The 12,571-nt window shown below is 39.4% G+C and overlaps 1 protein-coding gene across 1 annotated transcript; it reads right to left on the bottom strand.

Moving 5' to 3' along the window:
- Positions 1-4,168: 4,168 nt before the first annotated feature.
- On the bottom strand, positions 4,169-8,144 carry LOC140539199 (E3 ubiquitin-protein ligase TRIM35-like). Its single transcript, XM_072661848.1, has 6 exons — positions 7,746-8,144; positions 7,274-7,369; positions 6,909-7,139; positions 6,745-6,767; positions 6,024-6,142; positions 4,169-4,719 (listed from the first exon to the last, which is right to left on the bottom strand). The coding sequence occupies exons 1-6, from the start codon at positions 8,142-8,144 to the stop codon at positions 4,169-4,171; spliced, it is 1,419 nt and encodes a 472-aa protein (XP_072517949.1).
- Positions 8,145-12,571: the final 4,427 nt, after the last annotated feature.

The raw sequence follows: 12,571 nt of genomic DNA, 5'->3' as shown, positions 1-12,571 counted from the left end.
AAAATTAATAGTCAGAATTACAGGACATAGTGAAAGAGGGAGGGGGGTGGTACTGCTTAGATTTTGTCTGCCGTAATGAGTTCCCATGAACATATGAACACCACACCGAACACAACAATCATGTACAAACCCAACAAAAAAATTACAGGCATGTCCTTAATGCATATTTTAGGGGTTGTTCCTGCACCCCTGTAGTCCATCAGCCTGCGTCTCATCTGCTTCTGTCTTTCCTCCTTTCTCTGTTTCTCTATTTCACAGACCTTCTCTTCGGTCTTCTGCTCCTCCTCCTCCTCCTTCTCTCTCTGAATCTGTTCTTCTCTTTCCACCTCTCTATCTGATTCTGCCTTCAGCTCCTCCACCTCAGCCACCTGTTTCTCTCTTTCCTCCTCCTCCTCTCTCTGCCTGCGTTTCAGCTCCTCCAATTCTTTCTCTGCATTCAGTTTTTGCTTCATTCTCTCCACCTTTCTTCTGAGCTTCTCCTCTCTTTTCTTACATATTTCAAGCTCCGTCCTGTGGCGTTTCGCCTTTTCCTTTAACTCCATGAGCTTTTCTATTTTCTGTCTTTCCTCCTCTCTCTGTTCCTTCAGCTCCTCCTCCTCTTTCTGTTCCTTCAGCTCCTCCTCCTCTTTCTGCTTCTTCAGCTCCTTCTCTCTCTGTTCCTTTTGCTCCTCCTCCTCTTTCTGCTTCTTCAGCTCCTCCTCCTCTCTCTGTTCCTTCAGCTCCTTCTCTTTCTGTTCCTTCAGCTCCACCTCCTCTTTCTGTTCACTCAGGTCCCTCTTGTTCCCTCGGCTTCGGCGCTTCTTACAGCGCAGCTTGGGGAAGCAGCCAGTCCAGCACCCGCAGGTCGGTTCCTCCTGGTTCTCCTCCATGACCCTTTCCTCTGCTAAACTCTGTGGTTGGGCTCTGTGCTGCAAAACAGCCCGCAAACGCTTCATGATCCCTCGGGCCATTTTCTGGCTTCTGGAGCGCCTGTGTGGGGTTTTCACCTCGTCCCTCTGCTCCACCCAGCATTGTTGTGGATGACCCACCTTTTCAGACTGCATAGCGTTGACTGCAGTAACTGATGTACTCATACAGACGTGTAGTAAGAGCCCCCGTGCGTGACTCTCCGTGTGTGTGGAAGCGCTCCTGCGCGCTCGCTTATATAGAGTCCGTGATGATGACGTCACAATGCTGCATGCACACAGGCCACGCCCACTTCGCCATACAGCGTTCGGCGTCGCTTCTTGTCTCAATGGACGGAGCCGCTGACCTGGATAACTGAGCAAATTACACTGTTATTATTATCACTATTAAAATGTTTTAAAATAATAATAAGTTATTATTATCATTTATTATTACTACTAATAACATTAAAAATACAATGAATAAAGTATTAATATTTTTAGTCATACAGATATTAATAGATTAATAATAATAAATGTTAAATGTATGTTAATAAATGTATTACTAATATCAATGTATTATTGTTAATAATAAGAATATAAAAATATTTTTTTCTACACAAGGATTTTGTAAGTACTTTAAAATACAGAACGCATCTTAATTATAGTTTTACTGAAACCAGTTTATCAGAATACACTTAACTTTTCTATTTTTATCTTTGAAACATTTGTTAATAAATGAATAATTGACTATTGAAAGTAATATTGAAAGTAATTACATAATCTTCAGTTACTTCTGACTGTTTTCTCATTTCACAGAATATTTTTTATAGAAATGAAAAAACTGAATAGAATTGATGGTTGTTTAACTGTAAAATTACATACAGTGTTTCTGAATGGATGAAATCCAGAGCTGCATGGTGGAGCCGTAGGGTCGTCTTTTATATGTCAGTATCTCATGTATTTAACCGGTATTCTGGATATTTAATTCAGTTTTTTCTGTATTTCTCACCATAATTGAGCTACTTCTAGTCTCCTCCCACTAGTCAGGACTCTCCGCATCACACACGTTAATGTTAAGTAATCTATATTACTAGCAAAGCAAAACTAGGACAAGGAAAAAACTCCCAGAATGAAGTATCCCAAGGGTGACACACATCCTTCTCTGACCAACAACAGAAAAAATAAGTAATAAAATACAATGAATGCATTAAAAAGAGAAAATACATGTTGGAGTGCTAAAACCTCATATAAGATCATCCGAAGAATTCCGAGAAGGTAGCTAATTACACAGCGAGCCTATTTCTCAAACACCTTTAGCAAGTCGCCCTTTCTCTGTCGACCACCTGCTTCAGATGGCGCTGTGATATTGAGAGAGAAGCAGGCATGATTATAAAACCTACATCCCATAACAGGCATGGTTCCTCTGTCCAGCTTTACTGTTTCTTTGGTTTTCATTTATGGCACCATACAGCTGGCCCATGTTTGGATGCCGTGGTGCTATCAGCTGACTGAAAGCCGCGTGCCCAGCTATAAATACTATTATTAATAAAATAGAAACATACTTTTATTCTTATTTCTGTTGTTTCGTTACTGAATATGAGACATAATTGTTGTTAATATTTGAACACTTTTCTTTTAGGATCTTATCTGTGGAATCACTGTATGAATAAAATAGGCACTAAGAAAAAGATGTATCGGTAGGCTGGAGAATAAATATCTCAGGTTTGAGTGTAAGTCAGTAAGAGTGAACAGACAGAGGAATAAACACAGACGCTGTGCGCTGAGAATAAAGCTAAGGGGGAGGTGTTAACCACTGACTGACAGGCTTCCGGACCAATTAAAACACAGGGAGGGCGGGTCTGGATCAGCCTGACTCCGCCTCTGATTGCTCGGCGTTACAGCGCGAGCTCCCTCCAGTGTGAGGAGACGGTTTAGACCGTTAGGAGCTGCTGGAATATAAACGGCTGATCCTCACATTAGTGACATTTGCTGTTTGTATATTATATTTATTTACTAACCAAAGCATTTACCGACATTTTAGTAAAATATCGAGTTGTTTTTATTACTAACACATGAACGGTTTCGACCCCAAACCCGGAGTCTTTTCGCCGAAGTGAACGTAGCCGACTGTAAATGGACTGAGGACCTGCTTCACGATTCAAATTCAGCGTTTAAAAGGTGAGGAATGAGAAACAGTTGAATGTGTAGCTTAACAGTTCATTAGACTTCAGCTGAGCACATATTTATCTGTGTCTCTTGGTCAGTCTGAGAAGTAAAGTCGCTAGCGTTAGCGTTAGCTAGTTCACAGTTAGCTTCACTCACTCTTCCAGCGCGAGCGCTCCCTCACCCGCCCGCGTGCTGTGTGCTCTCATCAGGTCCGGGGAATGCACACTCCCACGTTGTCTAGTCCTTGTAGAGTATTGCCAATAGAATAGGACTTTTGGGATAAGTTGGTGGAGAATAAGGTGGAGTGGTGATCATCCAACATCTCACTAACACTGAATGAAATCAGTTCCTCACAGCAACGCTCTAAAATCTAGTAGGAAGCATTCCCTGGTCAATATAGAGAGAGTTACTCCAACAAAAAGCAGATGAACCTTTTAAATATCCTTGGTATTGGAAGGAAAAAAATTATGAGCAGGTGTCCCAAAACTTTGTTTCTAACTTTTTTTTGTGGACACCGTTTTTCGTTAATAAGCTCCATGGTTAATGTTGATACTTCCGCAGTGCACACCTGTCTTGTCCTGTCCTGAAGCATCAACTTAGCATCACCAGCCAGGAAAGCTCACCAGCACCTCTACTTCCTCCGCAAGCCAAGAAGAGTCAGAGCGCCAACCCCCATCATGTGCACTTTCTACAGAGCTGCCATGGAGGGCATCCGGACTCAACACTACTGTAAACTGTACACACTGTCTGGTACAGCACTTGCACCACGCTCTGCCTCCAGCGCATTGTTAGAGCAGCTGAGAAGATCGTTGGCACCTCTTTCCCCTCCCTACACGACAAACACAACACCTGCGTCACTCTGAAAGACCTCTGCATGGTGGAGGACCCTACCCACCCGCTACACCATTTCTTCAGCCTGCTGCCATTTTACACTATTTGAGAAAAAATGAGAAATATCGTAGTCTTATAACTTTTCTCATCTACAATGAGATCAGGATTCAAATTAGCTTTAAAATCAGCATTTTATTTCCACATAGACATGTTAGAATACAATAGTACAAATACAAATTATAATCATAATTTATCCCTGTATAAACATTCTTTCTGAAAATCTTTTAACTTTCACTGTGCTGTTTCACTCTAACTGACGTCTTCACTGGTAAGATCCTCAGAGGACAAACAGACACGTTACAGAAAAGTGGTAAAACTCTCTCAGTGAAGGTGTGTGTTATTGTGTGCAGGTGTGTGTTGGTTAGAAGATCAGTGAATGTTACTTTTCCCCTGTTCCAGTTCAGTTCCACTCTCACCCTCTGCACTTTCTGTTTTAGGCCGAAGGAGTGAGCTGGCTGTCCTGGGCAGCGTATCCAGAATTTACCAGTGCTTTTACTGTAGCCGAGACCCCACAATGCACCCAAGAAAAAGTCTCCCTTTCTCATTACAGACTCTGATATCAAACCCAGTTCCCAGTCATCACCATCCCCAACCTGGACATCCCAGCAGTGTGTCCCTGAGTTGAAACCCTCAGAACCCAGAACACATGCATACTCATCAAATCTCTCTGAATTATCAGGAACTGATGATCTCTGGTTTCTGCATTCTACAGCAGTGAGATCATCAGACAGGTGGAGGGTGTAAGCAGCAGTGTTGGGGTCCAGAGTAACAGTGGCTGAGGAGAGAAAACAAATTTAAACATCATGTTTTTTCTCACATTTCTGCAAATGCTTTAACTTCACAGGTTTTATTTAATTTGAGTAAAACAGCTTTTTGAGGGGTGGGGGCTGCTTTGAGTGGTCCAGCGGACAAAGGCATCCCAGTATCTCCGCAGTGTGCTGCCCGCTAGCCAATGCTGGTCATTACCACACATTTATTAAATAGATGTTGCAAAGCTTTTTCTGGCCTATATACAGTTCTCAGTGTAGTAACACACATTTCGCTCCCTGCAATTTACTGAGGAAGAGCATTCTCAGAGAATGGTGAATTTGGGAGCTGCGCCTACTTATATAGGGGGCAGGTGCTCCCTTATCACTCCTGTGATGGGTCTGTGTGGTTGGTGCTAAAAGTAACTTCCATGGTTGGTCCCACGGGAGGTGTTTCCCATAGTGGGATACCTCACTTCTAGGGTTTTGGGGTACTGAGGGCATTCAGAGCCACTGAAGTGAAGTTGGATTTAAGCCACAAATGTAAATATAAATGTTTATAAATGTAAATGTTAATTAAACAAAGTCAAAGTAACCCGACAGGAATCTTGTTTGTGCTTAACCTCAGGATGAAGACTGTTAAACTGGAGCTACTAAAGCTGGGGTTTTCCTCAACACTCAGTCAATCACCATACTCTGTATTTTGTAAGTGTAAGTGGCAGTTTGAATTTCAAAGGTAATGTCATTTTCCTATACCATTTAAATGAATGAAGAAATATATACATAAAGTAATTATTTTAAATCATTACAAAATAATTGCTAACTCATTTTAAATTTATGCCTACTTCACCCTCTTTTCCAGTATGTATGTTTAGGATTCTGATGGAGGAGCAACACCAGTGAACACATTTTCAAACTGAAATGCAAAGTTGTACTAAAAGGTTTATCTTAAGTGGAAAGTAAAAAAAAAATGTCGCAAATGAACAATATAAAAGTGTAACTGAATGCATGGAACACCCTTTAATTACCCATATAACTTACATTTTGTATTTACATTGTAATTAATCAAAAACAAAGCACAGCATTGTAATTTTTAATATATATTTTTGCTGCTATTTGACTAAGAAGGTGTAGAGAAAAAGTATGTTTTTAATGTTTATAGTTAATAACATTTTTAAACAAGCAATTATGTAAAATAATGTTTAATAAATAACATTTATAAAACTTGCAGAATTTATGAAAAATATTTCCACTTTCTTTGGTTTTGTCTTTATAGAAGCATGTAGCGCAACATTCAGTATGAGGTCAAACGTGGGGATCACATAGAACTTACTGAACTGGAGAATCTCTTGCATCTTCTCCCACACTCTGAACTTCAGGTTGGAAAGGTGTTTGGCTACATTGATCAGAGCTCCTGAGGTCTTCTCTGGATCCTTTGGTGAGCGCTGAACTCTGGAAATGTAAGATTGTGTGAAATATCTCACTGTAAAAAGCTTACAGCCTGTAACTTAGTTACCTTAACATCGATATGTTTATCAGTGTCTGTTTGAAACTGGTCCAAGTAGTTTTGGCCACACCCTTGAAATGAACAAACACAAATTCACACGCCTTATCAACGACTGAAATTCTACAGCAGTTGTTACTAAATGGTGAGAAGAAACATTAACATTTATGAGCATTATTTTTTTAACAGTATTACATTTGTTAACCATTAGCTAGCTACATAACGCATTTAATTTTTGCTATTTTGTATTTTATAGGTAGTTTTGGTGAATTTGTTTGAGATAGCATTAGCTTACAGCTAGCTTGTAGTTTTCTAATGTTAGCTGTGTAGAAAAATGTATATTTTTGGGTGTCTTATGTCCTGCTCACTAAGGACTGGTTTGCACTTATTTAGACATTCTTCCTGTCTAGCCCTAAACTGGGACAGTAACACACAATCTGCATTCACTCTCACTTCACATACTTATCTGCAATAATTAAAATATGTTTTATGTGATTTAATGGCAAATTATTTAACCATTAGATAAAACTGGTGGTCTGACATCACTTACTGTTTCTCTGTAGACTTTAAGTTCTGAAAGAAGAAATAGAGTGTTTACAGATGTGCTTGTTCACCAGATACATCATACAGATCTTCCTCATTCACACTAAACATGTATTAAAAGACACTGTAAATATGTAAATATAAAAAACATTTGTAAAAAGTGATTCATACCTGTAAGAACTGAATGTCCTCAGCTTTTATCTCCTTCTCTATATTTCTGATTGTCTCTGAAAGAGATGATATTTCTCTATTCATCTCCTCAATCTTGCTCCTCATCTTCTCACTTTTTTGCTTCTCCTCCTCTTTCAGTGCAGCTATTTTTGCTGCTTCTTCAATTCTTAAAAACCGGTGAAGCTTCTCAAACTCCTCCTTTATCTGCCTCTCTGTTTGCTGGGCCTGTGTCTGGAATGAGAGATGATTAGGAAACACAAGACACCTACAAAAACATCTACAGGATAAGTGACTCGAGTGACTAAAGACGCTCATTTCAAACATGACCTTATCAACATGGCTCACAGTTAAAGATGATGGTTTACCTTAATGTGGTCTGCTGTTTGGTCATAGTCTTGTTTAGCTTCCTTTAAGACTTTCAGGTTCTTCTGTAGAAGCTCCAAAGCAGTCTGGAGTTTATTCTGCAATTAAACAGCAGATTAACGGAGTGAATTCTCCAGCTTCACAGTGTTTAAACTACGTGCACAGAGTGATGGTCTTAAAGAACAAATTAGCAGCTTTATTGTTTGAACAGAGGCCTTTTCATTTATTTCAGATGTTGAATAAGTTGTTTAACAAATTGTTATGGAACAGGGCTGATTGTTCATACTGAATATGAAGGAGACAGTTGTTCTAATTCAAACTCTAGTGTGTGCTCTTTACTCTAAAAGCACCTTCAATGACAGGCATCATCTAACCTGTCTAACTTGCATAGCAGGAAAATCTGATCATCAGAGATGAAGGAAATGGGACAGACTTCACTGCCTAGAAATAATAGCAGTGCACTCAATTTCTTACCTTAAGGTCAGTCACAGCTTCATTCACTGGACAGAAGTTGTGATTTCTGTGTGTCTTTGCATCCCGACACACCAAACACACCGGCTGCTGATCGTCCAAACAGAAGAGTTTGAGTTTCTCATTGTGCTGTGTGCAGACCACCTCAGACCCTGCTGAAGCCCTCTTTTTCTCTAGGAAAGCCTCACACAGGTTCTTCAGTACACGGTTAAGTGGAGGATGCTCTTTAGAGGATCTTCTCCTACAAACTGGACATTCCCAAGATCCCTTATTTGCCCAGAAGTGCTGTATGCAGGTTTTACACACACTATGGGTACACGACAGTAGAACCGGATCAGTGAAGACTTCACAGCACACACAGCACAAAAGATCCTCGTCTGATAGAGAGATTTGAGATGCCATTTCCAGCTGCTGTGCTCTTCTCCTGCTGGGTCCTTCTGTACAAACGTGACTGTTATTGGTTTTTGTGCTGATGAGGTGAGATAGAAGGAGCGAGGATCAGCAGAGTGACAGGATGAGTTTCTGTTTCTTCCAGCAGTTTGACAGTGCAGGGAGGAGCAGCTGAAGAGGAGGAGCTTAACGGGTGAATACCTGTCATTTTTATCCACTCACTGTCACAAACCTTTGACATCTTAAACATATAAGATCTATAGGTTTTGATGTTTCTCTATTAGAAAATATAAGCAATTTTTACAAAAACAATATTGCCCAAACATTAAAGCACTCAAGTATTAAATTAAAATATTAATGCAGAACTATTAGTGTCTTTCTTTTTGCAGCAGGATCATTACACATGTATAAGTAAGAGTGGACGGTGGATCTTTCTCTCCAACCATGCAAACTGAGATCACTGTACATTATCACACGATTAATGCTGAATTAAAATAAACATACCTAATCAGCCAATCTCGTGGCAGCTGTGGAATGAATATAAATGGTGCAAATACAGTTCAGCAGCTTTGGGTGCTCGTCAGAATGGAATAAATTTGTGATCTCTGATTTCGAATGTAGCATGATAGTTGGTGCTAGATGGGCTGGTTTGAGTATTTCTAAAACTGCAGATCTTATTTTCAGCACAGCAGTCTCTAGAGTTTACTCTGGTGTAATAAAACAAATCCAGTGAGCAGCAGTTCTGCAGATCATAACATCTTGTTGATTAACAGAGAATGGTCAGACTGATTGGAGCTAACAGAAAGACGGCAGTAACTCTGTATATCTGTACAATTGTGGTGAGCAGAAAAGCATCTCAGAATGAACAACATATCCATTCCATTTTTGTCATCCAAGAACAGAAAGCTGAGGCTGAGCAGGCCCATTTTTTGCTGCCACATGGGCTTGATAGACTGAACAGCCACAAGTACTACACCTACGGGTGTAGGGTGGCCCTACACTATGCAATCGAGAAAATACCTTGTGAGTGATGATATAATGACTGAGGTAAGGAGACAGGATGCAGATGCAAGTTGACTTTATTAGTCATTTTAAGAGATTCCAAGACGGAGCTCACAGAAATAAGAAGAGTAGTTATGTCCATCATAGAAAAGTGTATTAAATGCATGACATAGAACACAGCACAATATTAAAAAATGTATTTGGTTTAATCACACAGAGGCACTCTGAATAGACAATATTGAAATACAACTGTATGAACTTACGGCCAAAACGCCATGAGAATGCCCAGTCAGCCATTCAACAATCATGGCCAGAGCAAGGAGCACCTACCCATGAACGGTAGGAGCAGAGAAAGGTGCTTCAGGGCTAGACCTTCCTCCTGACCTAGGCTGCTTGTGTGAAAAGGCAGTTCAGTGGATTCAGTTGATTTTTTTTTTTCCCAAAGGAAGAAAGAGAGAGGGAAAACCTCATGACAACCAAGACCAGCAAGGCAGAGATATTAGAGAGCCAAAAAGACATCACATATTAGCATGTTCAACAATATATTGTTGTTGCTACGCTGACATATAAAGCTGCTACCAACAGGGAAAGCTAGCCATCGTGCACTTGCTATAAGATTAGATACAAGTCAGTGTTCTTGTTCTGTGACAGTGTTGCTGTTTACTTTTTATCAAATGGAAAACATATTACCAAATTCAGTTGCTCCGTTTGCAAAATACAGCACTAAATAAGTCCCAGTAAGCAGTTGCTTTGGGCCAAATGACAGCAATATTGAAAAAAAAAATCTTGATTTGAGTGGATTGCAAAAAAATATATCCACACCATTTAAGTAAACGTAATTGTTTTTTCTTTTTTTCAAAATATGATCTAAATTGAAACTGATGCAGAGGAAACATTTCCATGTATATTTTCTATTTAGCTCTAGCACACATACACTATGTGGACAAAAGTATTAGGACACCAGCTTATTCATTGTTTCTTCTAAAATCAAGGGTATTAAAAATGACTTTACCCTGCTTTTGGACTGACTTTCTCTACTGTCCAGGGAATAAGGCTTTCAGCTAGATTTTTGAAGCATTGCTATGATTTAGAATTTATGTCAGTATGTAAATGTGGAAATTCACAGCATCTTATTTGTCATTTAGTTCATGCAATCTATGTACTGAAATATAATAATATTTTTAATAAAATGTGAAAAATATTGGAGAATAAGAACCAAATTCTGTGTCTCTGGGCATGGACAGGACCTACCAAGCTGTCCCTCGACCCCACAACGCTTTCTAAGAGCAGCAGTTACCTTCAGTTGCCTGTACAGATACCACAATATATCTGATGCACCAATTAAGGTGGGACAGAAGTGTCACCATACATGTTCTACATTTCTGTAGCTGGTTTGATATGTACTGTATGTCTGATGCCACTAGTGGCCATCCTTAGTGTTTAATGCTGTGTTATTGACTCCATTGTGGCCAGTAATATTATGCTCATATTATTGTTATGGTGTATCTTTCTTCAGTTTATGTATAAAGTGCTGAAGTGGTCATTTAACCTCTGTGCTGTTACATTTCAACAACAACAAAGTAAAACCTGTAAAAACCTCACTGGCCTCTGGAGTTCATTACTTATGTACTTAAAAGCTCCTTATTTGTGTCTCTAAGTGAAGTGAATGCAGAATGAATAAGATCAGAGTGACAGTATGAAACTCCCTTCCTCCAACAGGTAGAGGGAGCGTACAGGAGGAGCTTAGAAAAAGGAGGGCACAGTCCGATGCCGTATTCTAAATGTGTGCTTTCTACACTAGAGGGCATCAGTTCATCACCAGCCTGATCCAAGGAGCTCTCAAATGAGTTGAGACGACTATAAGATGTTTCTGTCAACCAGACATCTCAGTTCATTTCAGGAAACAGCTTCCAGATCATATATAGAATTTGAATAAAATATATACTGATCAGGATTTCTGATTTCAGTGTGAACAGATGTTCTACAGATTCTTTATCAATGTTTTTCAATGCATTTATAACTCCCTCCCCGCTAAGCTCTGCGGGCTGCGTTAAAGTAAGGCTCTAGCCTCTCTGGCTCTATAAGGCTTTTGCAGTCAGTTTGTCCTATTTTGACATTACCATTTAATTCCCATGCTCTCTGTTTATTCACTGAACAGACCAGGATCTGCAGACCAAACCAACACCAACACCGTCTTTGGTTCAGGATGTATTTTTCAATTCAGAAACATTGAGTCATGCGAGTTGTCTACTCCTGAGATAACGTCATAAGATCTACTGCATACCAACTTCACTAAATAGCCATTTGTAATGGATTTGCTACTCAATGCTACCTTAAAAATTCACAGAGGTAAAATACAGAGTACTAATTACATGAAAGTCATATCAGTCATCATATCATTACCCCAGAACCCCCTTCTTCTGAAAGAAGGGCCGGAAATGGGCTACTATTGGGTTTTTAAATAATGACAATACACAGTTGTCAGTATCCTAAAACCACCAAGCCAATAAAATACACCACACTGCACATACAGCTTAATCATTTACATCAACACATCTTAGCATTTTAGCACTCAGCATTCATCACATCGCAGCCAGCAGACCTGGACACAGAATCTCTGCTCACAAGATTAACTAATATTAAATGTAAGCATAAGCAATAATGTGATGCTAGTGAAAATTACATTATTAAAGTGTATTTCCCTCACAGTTATGGCTAGACTGGCAGCATTTAGTTAACATTGTATTTATTATAATAATAACGGTTCAACACCTCATCCTTGTCCAGTCTACCAAAATTTTATTTCATTAAATATTAATATAATATAATAATTTTGGTGAAATGTTTATTTTTTGTTGTTTAGAATCCAAAGGTGAGAACAGAAAGATGTAATAAAAATAGTCAAGACTTGGAGTATGGATCACTCTCTCACTCTCACACACAGCTTGGCAGAGACGAGAGCTACCAGAGCAATTCGGTGGACCAAATCAGCCTCAACAGCTCTATGGCCAGCCTAAAGACAGTGATACAGAATACTGATGAGACTCCAAGGCTGCACTAATTTTGAGGTTTAAGCTAATAGTATATATTTTTGCCTAAAACTGGACAGATTTGGGCTTGTTGTGGACTGTGTTACTGATTTCCTGAGAATTTCTATGCCTCAAAAACCTGAGGAACCACATACAAAATCTCTACTTTGAATCATGCCCATCAAGGACAGCGGTAGAAAGGATTGTTCGCCATATTGTGGCATATTGATTGCAGACTACTGCTTGTACTTGAATTTGAATTTTTAAATGACAGGTTAACTGTTACATTTTATCCTTAGATGCATCTTCATGTTCCCCATAACCAGGTTTTGCTTTGTGTAATCAGAACATAATATACTGGTCAAGAAGTTTTTTGTTATTTTTGCATTTTAATGTTATTATTAAAGT

Source organism: Salminus brasiliensis, chromosome 18 (assembly GCF_030463535.1).
Source record: "Salminus brasiliensis chromosome 18, fSalBra1.hap2, whole genome shotgun sequence".
Lineage (NCBI taxonomy): Eukaryota > Metazoa > Chordata > Actinopteri > Characiformes > Bryconidae > Salminus > Salminus brasiliensis.
This window is presented reverse-complemented; position numbering and strand designations above follow the sequence as displayed.

What these genes read in the sequence shown, in the direction of transcription:
- LOC140539199 (XM_072661848.1), bottom strand. Translation starts at nt 8,144, where the DNA reads ATGGCATCTCAAATCTCTCTATCAGACGAGGATCTTTTGTGCTGTGTG. An exon ending in AAACAGCAGACCACATTAAG is followed by an intron (nt 7,140 to 7,273) that starts GTAAACCATCAT and finishes CTCTCATTCCAG; the next exon opens with ACACAGGCCCAGCAAACAGA. An exon ending in GCAAGAGATTCTCCAGTTCA is followed by an intron (nt 4,720 to 6,023) that starts GTAAGTTCTATG and finishes TTCTCTCCTCAG; the next exon opens with CCACTGTTACTCTGGACCCC.